Source organism: Choloepus didactylus, chromosome 8, assembly GCF_015220235.1.
Source record: "Choloepus didactylus isolate mChoDid1 chromosome 8, mChoDid1.pri, whole genome shotgun sequence".
Taxonomy (NCBI): domain Eukaryota; kingdom Metazoa; phylum Chordata; class Mammalia; order Pilosa; family Megalonychidae; genus Choloepus; species Choloepus didactylus.
The window spans coordinates 24,889,304-24,906,613 of NC_051314.1; the positions used below are offsets into that span (position 1 = coordinate 24,889,304).

At 36.8% G+C, this 17,310-nt stretch overlaps 1 protein-coding gene across 6 annotated transcripts in view; it reads right to left on the minus strand.

Moving 5' to 3' along the window:
* The window catches only part of TXNRD1 (thioredoxin reductase 1), a 155,317-nt gene that overhangs the window by 28,198 nt on the left and 109,809 nt on the right, over positions 1-17,310 (minus strand). For all 6 annotated transcript variants that reach the window (XM_037848323.1, XM_037848322.1, XM_037848320.1 and 3 more), the window contains 4 exons: positions 15,709-15,934; positions 12,636-12,728; positions 11,951-12,027; positions 6,581-6,737 (listed from right to left, as the gene is read on the minus strand). In XM_037848323.1, the coding sequence (XP_037704251.1) occupies positions 6,581-6,737; positions 11,951-12,027; positions 12,636-12,728; positions 15,709-15,934 (553 nt within the window). The remainder of the gene's footprint in view (positions 1-6,580; positions 6,738-11,950; positions 12,028-12,635; positions 12,729-15,708; positions 15,935-17,310) is intronic.

Sequence of the window (17,310 nt, forward strand, 5' to 3'; positions counted from 1 at the left end):
CAGTGGTTTGTCTCGTTTCTACATAAAATATGTGATGTCTACTATAAAACTGAATTAACCTAAAAAATACCACTTTAGGAAAAAATAAAGATGCTGATGTTTATTGTTTATAAAAATAAATAAACAAAAACAAAGGTATTTCAAGTGTGAAAATAATTATAAAAAGTCCCATCATATGACAACTGGTAATATTCTGCTGCAGTGTCACACTGTGCTTTAAAGCTAGAATATTTCTCGTAGTTTCAGTTTTAACAAAGCTTATAGTGGATGTGCAGGTTTGAATGTATTACATCCCCCAGAAAAAGCCATATCCTTTGATACAATCTTGTGGGGCAGAAGTTTTAGTGCTGATTGGATTGGAATCCTTTGGGCGTTTCCATGGAAATGCGCCTCACCCAACTGTAGGTGATAACCCTGATGAGATAATTTCCATGGAGGCGTGGCCCCACCCATTCAAGGTGGGCCTTGACCAGTGGAGCCATATAAATGGGCTGATAAACACAAGGAACTCAGTGCAGTGCAGCTGAGAGTGACATTTTGAAGAGGAGCTACAGCCAAGAGGGACACTTTGAATAAAGCACAGGAGCTGCAGATGAGACACATTTTGAAGACGGCCATTGAAAGCAGACTCTTCCTCCAGAGAAGCTAAGAGAGGACAAAATACCCCAAGTGCAACTAAGAGTGACATTACTGAGGAACTGCAGCCTAGAGAGGAATATCCTGGGAGAAAGCCATTTTGAAACCAGAACTTTAGAGCAGACGCCAGCCACGTGTCTTCCCAGCTAACAGAGGTTATCTGGACACTATTGGCCATCCTCCAGTGAAGGTACCCGATTGCTGATGTGTTACCTTGGACACTTTATGGCCTTAAGACTGTAACTGTGTGACCAAATAAAACACCTTTTATAAAAGCCAATCTATCTCTTGTGTTTTGCATTCTGGCAGCATTAGCAAACTAGAACAGTGGACTATCCATCTACATACAGACCTGACTTAGCTTTATAGTCTCTTCTCTATCACTGTTTTTGAAAGGACAAAAACATTTTTCTTCATTCCTTCATTTATTTTCCCAAAATAATGAAATATTTGGTTTATATAGTGGCAAAAACTTTTACAGTTTTGAAAATGATTTTAGTCATTAAGGGCTTAAAAAAATTCTTTTCCAATATATTTTCCATCACATTTTATTTAGGAAAATTATAGGTTAGTGTTATTTGCAAAGTCGTGGATTCTTAAAATTCTTAGACATTTTTACTAGCCTCATCACCTATTCTTTAAAAATCTATACGTCCCAAGGAACCTAAGATGGCGGCTAGGTGAGACAGAGAAAAAAACACCTCCGTAGAAAACACTAAATAAAAAACCAGAAAGTGACCTAAAACACCACTTCCAGAGTAGCACCAGCCGGACAAGTTCTGTTAAAGCCACAGGGAACGTGCATTTGGTGAAACCAGGAGTCTGCATTCTGAAACGAGTGAGTGAGACGGCTGAGTTCCTCGGCTACACTGCAGTGTGGGGAAACGGTGGGTTGGCGTTTTTTCAAAAAAAAAAAAAAAAAAAAAAAAGAAGCCCGGGAACAGCTGCAAATAATACGGGAGCAGTCTGGACTAACGCCTTGGTGTCTGGGGTGGAGGATACCCCTTCCCATACCCACTGCTGATTGTCTCGGGTCCCGGGGAGAAAACGGGAGATGCACGACTTCCAGCCGTCTCCCCAGTGGGTGGGGCTACTCCTGCCCAGGGCGGAACACACAGCACAGAGCCGAGCCAAGAAACCCAGCCTGACAGGGAGTCTTTCCTGCAGCACCGCTCACATGACACAATATCAGCCGTGGACAGTGGCCTTGAATACACCCACGGCTGATTGTCCCAGAGCTGGGAGAGCGGAGCTGTGCAGAAAGCGGGAAGTTAACGCGTTCCATTCAACCATCTTTGAAGCGGGCTGGGAATGCCCCTACACGGCCCGGCAGCCCAGGGCTTCCCTGGAGGCCGGCGCTCACTTGTGACATGGCACGGCCCTCCCCACCTCAGCAGAGGTCCTGGAAAAGCACAGCAGGGAGGGGGGAACCGCTCGGAAATCCCAGGGAGCCTACGCCAATACCAAGGACTTTTGGATCAGGGCAGAGAACAGCCTTAAATCTCCGGGAACACCTGGGAGGTTTGATTATTAAAGCAGCCCTTCCTCTCTAACTGCTCAGGCACACGCCCCTCATTGAAGGCAGACAGCACCAACAACACACCCAAATTAAGTACACCAATTGGACCCCAAAAGAATCAGATCCCCACACACCACAAAGTTGGGGAGAACTGACTTGAGGGGAATAAGTGACTCACGGACACAATCTGCTGGTTAGTTAGAGAAAGTGTATGTCACCAAGCTGCAATTCTAACAAATTAAAGATCAAGTAAAGCAAATGCCAAGAGGCCAAAAACAGCAGAAAATCTTAAAGCATATGATAAAACCAGATGACATGGAGAACCCGAACCCAAACACTCAAATCAAAAGATCCGAAGACACACAGTTCCTGGCAGAATTAATCAAAGAACTACAGACAGGCAATGTGAGCACGGCATGGGATATAAAAGACTTGAGGAAGAGCATGGCACAGAATATAAAAGACATAAAGAAGACCCTAGAAGAGCATAAAGAAGATATTGCAAGAGTAAATAAAAAAATAGAAGATCTTATGGAAATTAAAGAAACTTTAGACCAAATTAAAAAGACATTGGATACTCATAACACAAGATTAGAGGAAGTGGAACAACAACTCAGCCTCCTCGAGGACCACAGAACAGAAAATGAAAGAACAAAAGAAAGAATGGGGAAAAAAATAGAAAAAATCAAAATGGATCTCAGGGATATGATAAAATAAAACGTCCAAATTTAAGACTCATTGGTGTCCCAGAAGGGGAAGAGAAGGGTAAAGGTCTAGAAAGAGTATTCAAAGAAATTGTTGGGGAAAACTTCCCAAACCTTCTACACAATATAAATACACAAAGCGTAAATGCCCAGTGAACTCCAAATAGAATAAATTCAAACAAACCCACTCCAAGACATATTCTGATCAGACTGTCAAATACTGAAGAGAAGGAGCAAGTTCTGAAAGCAGCAAGAGAAAAGCAATTCACCACAGACAAAGGAAACAACATAAGACTAAGTAATGACTACTCAGTGGCCACCATGGAGGCGAGAAGGCAGTGGCATGACATATTTAAAACTCTGAGAGAGGAAAATTTCCAACCAAGAATACTTTATCCAGCAAAACTCTCCTTCAAATTTGAGGGAGAGCTTAAATTTTTCACAGACAAACAAATGCTGAGAGAGTTTGCTAATAAAATGTTGCCCTACTTCAGATACTAAAGCAAGCCCTACCTATAGAGAAAGAAAGAAATGAGAGAGAAATATAGAGACTTTTAACAGACATATATAGAATATTACATCCCAGGTCACTGGGACACACGTTCTTCACTAGTGATCACGGATCTTTCTCCACAATGGACTGTATGCGGGGACATAAAAACAAACCTCAATAAAATAAAAAATAAAAAAATGAATTTGTTCAAAGCACATTCTCTGACCACAATGGAATACAAATAGAAGTCAATAACCATCAGAGACTTGGAGAATTCATGAACACCTGAAGGATAAAAATGAGGGGGAGATGAAAACATTCCCGGATAATCAAAAGCTGAGGGACTTCATCACCAGTAGATCAGTCCTAAGAAGGCTGAAAGGAAGGGACACTAAACAATTGACTGAAACCAGATGAAGAAATAAAGATTTCCAGTAAAGATCACATGGTAAATATAAAGACCAATACTACTGTATTGTTGATTTGTAACTCCACTATTTACTTCCTACAGGATCTAAAATACATAAACTGTAATGATAACTGGTGGTTTTGGACTCAATGTAAAATATGTAATTTTTGACAAGAACTACATAAAGGTGGGGGAATGGAAGAGTATAGGCACACAGTTTACGTGTCCTATTGAAGTTAAGTTGGTATCAAAGAAAAACAAGATTTTTATAGATTTAAGATGTTAAATTTAAGCCCCAAGGTAAACACAAAGAACGCATCAGTGAATATGACCAAAGAGATGAAAAGTAGAGTAGGGGTTCCAAGAAGTGGGGGAAGGGGCAATGGGGAGTTAAGAAATGAGAGTAGCGTTTTGTTTGGGGTGAAGGGAAACTTCTAGAAATGGATGGTCAGAAGGTGATAGCATTGCAACATTCTAAATGTGATTAATCCCACTAATGGAATGCTAGGGAGGGGTGGAATAGGAAGATTTAGGCTATATATATCTTCCCACAATTGAAGGAAAAAAAAAAAAAAAGTCTAAATAGATGACAATTAAATGCCAAGGATGATCCTGGATGGGATCTGAAGTCGGAGGAGAGGAAGCTCAAAGGGACACAGATGGGACACAAGAAAAAAAAATTTAAAAAAAAAAAGGAAATATAGAATGTAAGCTTTATATCAATGTTGAATTTCTTGAACTTCTTAGCTGCGTTTAATGAGATTGCATAAAATAATGTTCTTGTCCATGGGAAAGGTAGATGTGAATTTTATTGTTTGTTCAAAGATATGTGCAGCTTGCTCTCATATGTTCAGAGGACAGAGCAATAGATGATGGGTATTACGGAGGGAGGGAGGGAGAGAGGGAGGGAAAGAAAGAGACAGTGGTGTGACAGGATCTTAAAGGTGATGGATCGGGGTATCGGGGGAGGGGGGTCGGGGTATGATGGAGTTCTATGAATGGGGTTTGTACTGTTTTCACAACTGTTCCTGTAAGACTGAACTTATTTCAAAATAAAATTTATTATATAAAAAAAAAAATCTATACTTCCCAATCCTCCCCATCTTTTAGGCAAGAAATTGGCATGGTTAACATAACAGTGCCTACAGTCAGATCTGGATCTGGTTTCTGCCTGGCTGCCTATGAGCTCTGTGACCCTGAGCAAAGTTACCTAATTTTCCTGTAAAATATGATCAATCTCCACTGAGCTGTCAGAAAGACAGAATGGGATAATGTATATAGACTTAGGACAGTGCTAAGCATGTCAGAAGCACAAAAATGTAGGTACCTTGTCTCTTTTCCTCTCCACAATTACTAATGTAAAACAAGGAAAAATAAATACCAGTTTTAGAGGAAGGCACAAACACCAATGATTCAATTTGGCTTCTCTTTTATGTCCTGTAACTGATTTAATTTAGCCAGGTTCTTGTGTTAAGAAGGATTTTGCAACAGAGAGCTGCTCCTTCAGAGGCAGGGAAGAAAGATTTGGATCTGCTCCCCTTCTCACAAATGTGTGAATGTTTCATTAAGGGATCCTGAGCAAAATTAAAGAATTTTGCAGTTGCTTTAAACAAAGTTTTATAATCCCCCTAAATTACAATTAACCTAGATATCTACTGTCATTTCAGTTTTATTTACTGCCCTGAAGGACAGACAAGTAAGATACTTATTTCAAATGCAGGGACTTGAGCAGCACTTGTCTTATTTTCCAGTTCAGTAAAGCCTCTGTCATATTAATTAGACTAAAAATAGGGATTAAAAACAAAAAAAAGGCCTTTAATTTCAATTTAATTCTGATGCCAATAAGAGCTGAAGGTATGCCAAGAAAGAATCTGCCCTTCCTGGCAGCTGTTAAAATATAGTAAGATGCCCAGATACGGAAGGATATATCCTGAAGAAGATGAAAAAATCCATTAAACTTCTTTAGGAATTTTGTGCCACAAAGATTTTTATTTATTTAAGGACAACTTTTTGCTAAGCACAACATTTGCCCTTTGGTTACTGTCGGCACATTAAAAATCTATTTCCATTTTAGATTACATAGTCAAGAACAAACTAAATGCATCTCAAGCTACATTTCTACATTTCTTGGCTTACCAGATACTCAACAACCACAACAACGAATACAAGGTTTAACTTACCTCGAAAGAGGTACTGTTAAATTTATCCTGAAGAGTAATATGAACCAACTGCTATTCCCTGGTCAAACAAATGATCCCAGGTACAAATTAATTCAAAATGCTTATTATAAATAAATTTTACTGGCCCCATTCTTTGAGGTTTCCATTACTTTCATCAACTGAAATCAACCCATGATGGTTTATGCATGAAGAAAATTGATAGTAACTAAATTCTATTTATAATTAGTGTTAACAGAACCCTCTAAAACACAATAAAGGTGTATTTATTCTCTTCCTGCCCCCTGAAACATAACAAAGAGTTTAAATTTCCTACATTATTTTTTTAAAATCACTTTAAAACAATAATACAAAACATAACACGTTCAGAATTGTAACAGAAGATAGTTTTTTAGAAAGGATAGAGGAAGAAAGCCTGAATACTGGTTTAAGCAGCTCAGCACCATTATCTAGATCACCAAATCCTTTTATACCCTAGATAGGTGCCATACAATGATTTAGAAAGGACTATGTAAATTGGTAGTAATAAAACTGATGTAAAATGCAAGTATTATGAACATATGGAACATAATACTACTGAAACTTGATTAACCAAGTTCCTTCTATTTTTAACTATAAATGGATGACAGTCAAAACACTCACCTTGACAGTGGAACCAGCATAAAGCCTCTGAGCCAGCAATCTTCCTGCCTGGATTGCTACTGGGGTAAGCTCGAGTTTACCCTCCAGTATATCACCTATGGCATAGATGTAAGGCACATTGGTCTGCTCTTCATCTGTGACAGGTATTTTTCCAGTCCTGCAAATGTATTCAGTTAAAAATCATCAATGTTAAAAAAGCTGAAAGAGTTCAGACTTCAATTAGAGATATGAATGAAGCAGATCTGGTCAGGACTAAGGCAAATCAGGCCAAAGGGTAAAGGACGATACTGACTATATTTTAAAACTTCAACTTTCATGTGAGACCAAGGGAAGAGATGTTTATTTGGTGCAGATCTATATTTTCTATAGTACACTAAATAATTTTAACTTGTACAGTCAGTTATTCAAACATCATAATTACATGGAACTTTGAATAGGAAGTGAGATCTGGTAAGTTTGTATAGGTTAGTGTAAAACAGCGACACATCCCAAAGTAATTTGGGCAGAGAATAAAAATATATACGCAGGGCCCCCCTGAGGAGGTGGGGGAGAATGCGGAAATGTTGGACTTCCTCACCTGGGCTGTTGCTGATGTTCTCACAAACATTGAGGACTGATGGTTTGGTGGGCCGAGCCCTCGATCTCAGGGCTTGCCCTTACGAAGCTTTTTACCGCAGAGGAGAGGCTAAGCCTGCTTGTGATTGTGCCTAAAAGTCTCCCCGAGTGCCTCTGTTGCTCAGATGTGGCCCTCTCTCTCTAGCTAAACCACCTCAGCAGGTGAACTCACTGTCCTCCCCACTATGTGGGACCTGACTCCCAGGGGTATAAATCTCCCTGGCAATGCAGGATATGACTCCCGGGAATGAGTTTGGACCTGACATCCAAACTCTCATCGCAGGATTGAGAACATCTTAACCAAAAAGGGGAAGAGAAATGAAACGAAATAAAGTCTCAGTGGCGGACAGATTTCAAATGGAGTAGAGCGGTCACTCTGGTGGACATTCTTATGCACTATATATACATCCTTTTTTAGGTTTTAGTGTGTTGGAACAACTAGAAGTAAATACTTGAAACTATCAAACTGCAATGATTGTATAACTATGTAGCTTACAAGGGGTGACTGTGGTTGTGAAAACCTTGTGGAACACACTCCCTTTATTCAGTGTATGGATAACTGAGTAAAACAAAGGTGACAAAAACTAAATGAAAAGTAGGGTGGGATGGGGGGATGATTTGGGTGTTCTTTTTTACCTTTATTTCTTATTCCTATTTTTATTCTTTCTGGTATAAGGAAAATGTTCAAAAATAGATTGGGGTGATGAATGTACAACTATATAACAGTACTGTACACCATGGATGACTCTATGGTATGTGAATATATCTCAATAAAACTGAATTAAAAAAAAAAAAGAAAAAATCATCAGTTACCACTAATTAATTAAGTATAACAAAATACCTTTTCTCCTAAGGAAGCCTAAAACACTCAGTACCCCACAGCTAACATCATACTCAATGGTGAAAGACTGAAAGCTTTCCCTTTAAGATTGGAACAAGACTAGGATGCCCACGGTCACCATTGTTATTCAACATTGTGCTAGTAGTTCTAGCTAGAGCAGTTAGGCAAGAAAAAGAAACAAAAGACATCCAAACTGGAAAAGAAATAATATTTTCACTATTTGCAGATGACAAGATCCTATATTTAGAAAGTCTCCAAAAATCTAAAACAAAGCTACTAAAGCTAATAAACTAGTTTAGCAAAATCATGGGATACAAGATCAACACACAAAAATCAGTAGTTTTCTGCACATTAGAAATGAGCAATCTGAGGAGAAAATAAGGATAAAAATTCCATTTACAATAGCAACTAAAAGGATTAAATATCTAGGAATAAATTTAACCAAGGATGTAAAGAATTTGTACACAGAAAACCACAAAACACTGCTTAAAGAAATCAAACAAGGCCTAAATAAATGGAAGGACACTCCATGTTCATGGATTGGGAGAGTAAATATTAAGATGTCAACTCTACCCAAACTGACATACAGATTCAACACATTCCCAATCAAAATTCCAACAGCCTACTTTGCAGAAATGAAAAAACCAATTATCAAATTTTATTGGAAGTGTATAGGGTGCCAAATAGCCAAAAACATCTTGAAAAAGAAGAACAAAGGTGGAGAACTCATACTTCCTGACTTTAAAGCATATTACACAAAGCTACAGTAATCAAAAACAGCATGGTACTGGCATAAAGATGAATATATTGACCAATGAAATTGAATTCAGAGTTCGGAAATATATCCTCTCACATAAGGGCAACTGATTTCTGACAAGGCTGTCAAGTCCACTCAATTGTGATAGAATAGTCTCTTCAACAAATGGTGCTTGGAGAACTGGATATTCTATGCAAACAAATGAAAGAGGATATCTATCTCATACCTTATACAAAACTGAACTCAAAACGGATATAAGAGCTCAGGACCAAAAATTCCTAGAAGAAAATGCAGGGAAGCATCGTCAACATCTTGTGGTAGGCAATGGTTTCTTAGACTTTACATCCAAAGCATAAGCAACAAAAGGAGAAACAGATAAATGGGACCTACTCAAAATTCAAAACTTCTGTGCTTCAAAGGACTTTGTCAAGAAAGTGAAAGGCAATCTACTCAATGGGAGAAAATACTTGGAAACCACATATTTGATAAGGGTTTAATATCCAGAATATGTAAAGAAATCCTACAATTCAACAATAAACAACCCAATTTAAAACTGGGCAAAAGACTTGAATAGACATTTTTCCAAAGAGGAAATACAAATGGCTAAAAAGCACACGAAAAGATGCTTAACATCAATAGTGATGAGGGAAAAGCAAATCAAAACCTCAATGAGATATCATTTCACACTTACTAGAATGGCTACTATTAAAAAAACAGAAAACTATAAGTGTTGAGGAGGATGTGGAGAAACAGGAACATTTATTCACTGCTGGTGGAAATTTAAAATGGTATACCCACTGTGAAAGACAGTTTGACAGTTCCTCAGGAAGCTAAGTACAGAACTGCCATATGATCTGGCAGTCCTGCTACTAGGAATATATCCAGAAGAACTGAAAGCAGGGATTTGAACAGACATTTGTACAATGATGTTCATAGTGGCATTATTCACAATTGCCAAGAGATGGAAACAACACAAGTGTCCATTAACCAACGAATGGATAAACAAAATGTGGTATATACATATAATGGCATATTATTATGTGTATCTTATATGCATAAGAAATGAAGTCCTGATGCATGCAACAACATGGAAGAACCCTGCAGACATTATGTTGAGTAAAATAAGCCAGACACAAAAGGACAAATATTGTATGATTTCGCCCATATGAACTAATTATAAGGTAATTCATAGAGTTGGAATCTAGAATATAGGTTATCAGGGGATAGAACAGGGATAGAGAAAGGAAAGCTGATGCTTAATTTGTGCAGAATTTCTATTTAGGATGATTGTAAGTGTTTGGAAATGGATAGTAGTGACAGTACATTATTGTAAGTATAATTATCAGCACGGAATTATATTGGTGAATGTAGTTGAGAGGGGAAGTTTGGGATCGTGTATGTTACTAGAAGGAAAGTTAGAATATAAAACATGGGAGATGGACTGTAGTAAATAGTACAAATATTAAGAATGTTCTTTCATGAATTATAACAAATGTATGATACTATTGTAAGGTATTAATGATAGGGTGGTATATGGGAAAAATACACACAAAATTAACAGTAATACTTTAATATCCATTCACCAATTGTAACTAAGGTACCACAAAGTGTCAACAACGGGGGGTATAAGGGTGATGGGGTTTTTCTTTCTGAAGCAATGAAAATGTTCTAAAATTGATTGTGGTGATGAAAGCACAACTCTGCAATTGTATGGTAAGTGAATAAAACTGCTTTTTAAAAAAATAACGATAATTTAAAAAAAAACATAATGCTAAGTATAAGAAACCAGACACAAAATACAACTAATTTTATAATGCCATTTATATAAAATGTAAATTTAAATAAATTATAGAGACAGAATTAAATTAGTGGTTATGTAGGCCCGGGAAGGACAGAAGGATTGAGGTGTGACTAAGGGGCATGCATTTTTTCTTTTTGGAGTAATGAAAACATTCTAAAATTGATTGTGGTGATGAATGCACAACTTTGTGATTACCGTAAAAGCCAGCTGATTATACGGTTTGGATGGAATGTACGGTATGTGAATATATCTCAATAAAGCTGCTGAAAACAACAACAACAAAACAACTCAGAAGAACCAAAAAGCTTAGTAACAAATCTGGCAACTATTTTGAACACCAAAGGCACAAGGAAACTATAGAAACCCTAGAATGGAAGAATCAGAACACAGTGTTCAAGAGTAAGAATTCTAAATTACAATAACCAAGTCTGCTAGTTATTACATCTATGACTTTGGGAAAGCTATTTCACTTCTCTAAGCATAGCTTCTCATCTATAAATGGGAATAATGGGGAAGGGAATAAGAAGAATACCATCATCTAGTGTAACAACCCATGGATCACAGTTAGTGCATAATAAATGTTACCTATTACTATTATACAAAACCTAAACCATGGGCTTCTAACAGCAGGTAACCCAACTAGCTAGCAGGTTACTAAGAAGATGAAACACCGGTCTGATACATCTTACTGGTGACCTCACAACTCCTTTGTCTTCCCACTTCAATGAAAACAATATAAAGCAAATCCTTCCACTAAACTTAAGAATTTCTTCTCTGAATAAATGTTATTCCGGGAAGAAAAAAATTGATTTGCACTTTCCAATGCAGCACTTGTTTTCATACACCACTATCAAAAGCGGAATCCCACCCCTACCAAAAAAGGGCAGATACCACAGACTCTTAGTTATCTGATGCAGTAGTACAGTCCCAGGGATTTTAACTTTGAAAAAATATATTTTTCATATTGTGGGTGTCACTAGCAATGTAGTGATCCTAAAACTCAGCAGTTCTAAATATAGTTCAAGTTCACATATTTAGTGAAGCTTGACACCTAACGCCAAGTAACTGTGGGGAATGGAGTCTTCTTCTGTACAGTTATATACATTAAAGGAACAAAGTGCAAGCCAGTATCTCTCTCACATTTAGATTATTAAGAAAAAACAAAACAAACAAACAAACAAAAAAATACAGGGAATACCAATGTGAGTGGCATTGAAAGAAGAGTTTTCTAAGCTTAAAATAAGAACTCTAACTCTGGCAAAAATTAACTTAACAAAATAAAACTCTGGCTTATGAGCAAAGCTGTAAATAACTGAAATGGTATTTGATATGACATAATAAAGATTATTTTCTTACTTTTCATTTATCTTCACCCCCACGGTTTCTAAGCCAATTTTTCTTGTGCAAGCATCTCTTCCTATTGCCAGCAATACCTGAAAAACGGTTATTATGTCAGTGACTATTGATCAAAAAAGGCTTTGCATAGGTTATTTAATCATATTTTTATCTGCTTATTAAGTCAATCTGACTATTTTCCAGACCTTCAAAGAAATATTTCATTAAAAAAATAATGCAAAGAATTTAAACAAATTAAATTCAAACCTTTTTTTAAAAAAAAGATACTTTCAAACAAAATATAGCAGAAATCTTTTTCTATATCTTATTAAGAAAAATGAAGTTAAAAATTCCTTAGTAAACCCAGCTAGGTTTAGAGGTAAAGACAGCATATCCTATGACTGAATTAAGTTCATGTCAGTGGTGAGCTGGAGAGACATAAGGGAAGAACACAGGATACAGAAACATTCTGGTGCCTTTATTAGCCATTTGACAAGCAATATTCTAAGTTCCCATGGAAAAAAATCTGAAGCCACCCTTTATCAAAACATATTTAAAATATCACAAGTAATGATGCCTTAGAATGGAAAAAGAACCCGTACATTTTGGAAATAATTTAAATAGCAATCATTAGAAATACCCAAAGATACTCAATATGCACCTTACTTGCTTTCTAATTAAGTAATGACTCGGGTCCATTACTTACCGTATTATACTCTCCTTCGATGATTTCCTCGCCATTGGTGGATTGAGCTACCACCCTGAGTCGGCCTGGTGTCCCTGCTTCAATTTGTTCAACCTATAAAAGTAATAAAATTTTATGCTAAAATAGATATGCATCAAGGGGGATGACTGTCATCCCCTTCTATCTGATTAACTTAACATTAAAACATAAAATCAGGCTTTGAAAGGTCTTTTATGTCCTACCTCAGCATCATTAGGATGATAGTGCTTCTTTTATTTATCTCCTCCTTTATTACAGCTTAACGTTGTTTGCTAGAGGGGCTCTCTTTCAAATAGTTCTCAAACAGAATAGAATTCAAGAAAAAAAGTGGGAAAGAAGAAAGCCAAAGAAAAACACTAGAATCTCTAAAATGGAACCAATGACTTACCACTTTTCCCAGGCTCCTATCCTATAATTCGCCCAGAACCATTAATCCCATAGAGAGACACTGTGGCTTAAATTAAATTAAGCAGTTCTCTTTAACTACAGATGTCAACAAATAGATATTGGAGTAGGTCAATAATGACATGGGTAACACCACCTGGAAAGACCTTAAAAAATCATAGTGGTAAGGAGACATGTGTAGTTTTCATAACAAGGGCTTTAAGCTATTTATACAAGCCCTGGTACATGTGCTGTGGCAGCTGAGACCAAACATACTAATCTGCTACAAACAGAGATCAATGATAACCTACAAACAGGGTTAACAATGAAACTTTTATCATCTAGGGGCTTCTTCATTATCTCCAAATGAGAGACAAATCATGGATTTCTATAAAACAATAACTGAAAAACCCATAAAATCGTCTGCAATTTGTATCTACCTTTAAAACACAATCACCCTGTATGGAAAACAGTCAAGTCTCACTTTATTTTCAGCATCAATAAATATTAGCTATCCCTCTTGAATTCTCTTCCCTTTGGATACACTCAACCCTCTTTGAACATCCTAGAAATTTCTTTTCTATTTTAATATAAGTTAATTTAATTTAAATCTTTTAAGAAGAGCTGAACTGGTCCATGGCTTAGACTGTTTCAAAATGGTAAGTAAAGGGCCTCATCCCAATTCTATTCCTACCTGCTTTGTGAACTGTTGTGCTCTAGTTAGGCCTTTTCTATATCGAGCATAATTTTCCTCCCCACAGAGTCTGTTGGCAAAAAACTATATTCTGTGTCCAAAATGCACTCTCTCCCCTCCTCTTTGTCTCTTAATTCCTTTGACTTATATTTTAGTTCAAATGTCACTTCCTCTAAAAAAGCACTCTGGGAAGCTCAGAGTAGAGTTTGTCTGCTATGCACTCATAGCTCCTCCTATTCTTCCTTCATAGCAATGAAAGTCCAATTATGATGTTATTAACTTATTATCTGATTTCTCCACAGACTGTAAGTTCCATAAGGAAAATGCCAGTGTAGCTCTTATTCTCAGTATCTTTTATTTGTATCTCCTATGTTCTCAGTGCTTGGCAGAAAGCTGGTATTCAACAAATATTTGTGAAATTAACAGGTTCCCCAGAGCACAGCATCAATTACTTGAGTATATTTTCTGATAAAGTAGCCATACCACTAATAAAGTCATGATTCTACCAAGTTTTAATGCTTATTTCACATATACACATTTAATAATTCTGACAAAGTCAAGGGCTATCACCATGTTTGGGTATACTTTTAAGATTTAGCCTAGTCAATCATTTTATAAAACTGTAGAGCATCATGGTTTTCAGGAAGAAAGGAAGTCAACTAGCTAATCCCTTCACTAGCCTCATGAAGAAAGGGAGCCTGAGAGAGGTCAAGTGATGTCAATACAATCACAAGGCTAGCAGCAGTGGTGAGACCAAGAGCCTACAGAAGTCTCCTTCTATTGTCACTTTATAACACAGCAAGCGATAATAACCTAGCTGCCAGGGTAAACCACGCACAATGTATGTACACAAGTACAGGTTTATTCACTAGGGATAGCCCACCAGGTTCCCAAAGGGGTCCACAACATCCCCAAATGTTAAACTGTTTTATAGGATGATGTATGCTATCAGTACAGCATACATGTATAACTGCTGTTCCCTAGTCATCTTCTTAATGCATATACAATGTATATACCTTTACTTCCCCCAAATAATTAAGTAATCGAGCAAGGCTAACTTCCAGGAAACATGCTACTTAATCCTCACAATATTATGAGACAGATTGATTATAGACTTACTATGTGCCAAGTACTGTTGTAGTTACTCATTCCAAGTGTTAGCTAATACAATGCTCACAAGAACCCTGAAACAGGTGATATTATCATCTTCATTTTGAGGTCCAAGGGGTTAAAAAAATCCCTCCAAGTCATATAGCTAGAAACTGGCAGAACAGTGTTTAAATCCAGGTCATTCTGACCCCAAAGCTCACTCATCCATCAGCATTAAGAGATTCATGGTTGCACAAAGAATCCAAGTTAACCCATCAACAAATCCAAAGATAACAGTCAAAATTCCCTAACTTTAACAAAATAGTCCCACCCTTAACCTGCACTAAAGGAAACTATTAGTCTGAGACATGCAACATAATCATTCTTTTATACCAAAATATTTATGGTAAAATTAACAAGTCCCAGACACATTTTGGCACAATTAGCACTTTTCAAAACAACAGGTTAGATGAGCAAAAAAGGATAGTCGACATAACAAAATTAGACAATTTCCAAAGAAGCCAGAATTATATAGTCTATCTGTTGACTACACTGTATGCCAAGGAGAAATGTCTCAGGAAACAAAATATTAAGCCTAGCCTTGCTCTGGTTCTTACGAAGAAACAATAAAATTTAATTGACCAAAGATAATAAAATATAGGAATGCATAAAGGGAAACATTAAATAGAAGAGAACTGAAGGTAAGAAAGTTGAAAAGGGAAGGAAGAGATAATCTGTAAATAAGAACAAGGCTAGTAGTGTATATACCAGTATACCATAATTGAAAAGTTACACCATTCCTGCTTATAATGCCGAAAGGGTGCTTCCCACCCTTTCAGCGTTTCTTGCCCTTTAGAATCAACAAACCCATAGGGAATCCCCACTTACTTTTATCGGTACGAACTGTTTAATGAACTTGACACCATGTTCTTCCATGTGTTCACCGATTTTATTGGCCATGTCCTGATCAAATCCTCTAAGGAGGATGGACCGTACCATAACAGTGACATCTAAACCAATACCAGCAAGAAATCCAGCACACTCCAAAGCAACATAGGATGCTCCAACTACCAAGGTCTTACCCGGGGAGTAAGGTAAGGAGAAAAGGTCATCACTGATAAGAAATATAAAAGAAAAGAAAAGAAGGGAAAATGTTTGTGAATAATAACCAAATCAAGGTAGTATTTTCACTTTTTGAGAAAAAGATATTTTTAGGATTAAAAACATTCAATTAACTACATAAATAATATAAAGACATTTTTATAAGATTTCAGACATTCTCCCCCTTTCTTGCCACTCATTTGCTTTGGGATTATCTCTGTCTAATCATAGCAAACTATATAATTAAATACAACAGTGTGTTTATTTAATTATTAGATGAGCCAAGTCAAAACAATGATTTAATTGTTTGGAATAATTCTTCACTAATGTGTTTAAAATCATATACGTGTATATGTTTGCAAACCCAAACCTGTACACTCACCCTAACACTCAGCTCTCTGAGTGGAAAATCTGTTAACTTCTCATCTGGAACATCAAATATCAACAGTGGGAAAAAAGTTTTAACACCTTGTTTTTATAATGTAAAAACCAACTTTAAAAGTAAAACCTGACAAAATCATTTGTCCGGTGAGGTATATACAGGAGATGAGCGAGATCAATGTTAGAAAATGAATTTTTTAAAATATAAGTAGGGAACCCATCCAAGAAAGCAACTAAAACAGTTGCCATCTGAGCCATCCCTGAAGATGCCACAAAGGATAAAATCATAATATGGAAGGGAAAAAAAAAAGCCCAAGGTGAAGAGTTATTTATAACACAACCAGAAACTCCAGGGCAGAAAACATCCAAGAGGACAGGGTTATGTGTTCACCAACAATCTGTTTTAATAACTTCATAAACTAAAACCTATGAACATAAATATCAGCAGTAGTATCACTTTATGGGCAAAAATAAATCACACAGCAAAACTTTCTTGCTTGACCCATTTCAGAAAGTACCTCTGTACTGACACTGTGACCATTTGAACAGCAGTGAGTAGGGACTAGGGTCTGATAGATCTAAATGATTGCCACCCTCTAATTCTGTTAGCATCCACTTTCCAAGTATTAAAGGTAATATATGATCCTAGTTTTGTAAAAAATAACTGTATAAATACATGCATATCGGTTTTACAAAATATTTATGAATAACATTCAGTTTTGTATATCATACATTTTAATATATAACCTAAACATATATAAATAAATTTCTAAGACAAATAAATATAGTATAACCATATACCGACACGAGATGATAGCAGTGATATATTAACTCTGGGTGGTAAGATGACCAATGTTGGTCAGTCTCTCCTTTGAGTATTAAATTCTCAAAATGTCTTCTTATTAAAAATAGTTTTTCCCTTTTCTCTTTCTCCCAATTCCCCCTCCCACACCCACCCCAAGGAGGGCAAAATTTGGCAAAGAACTCTGTCTAGGTTCCAGGAAATGG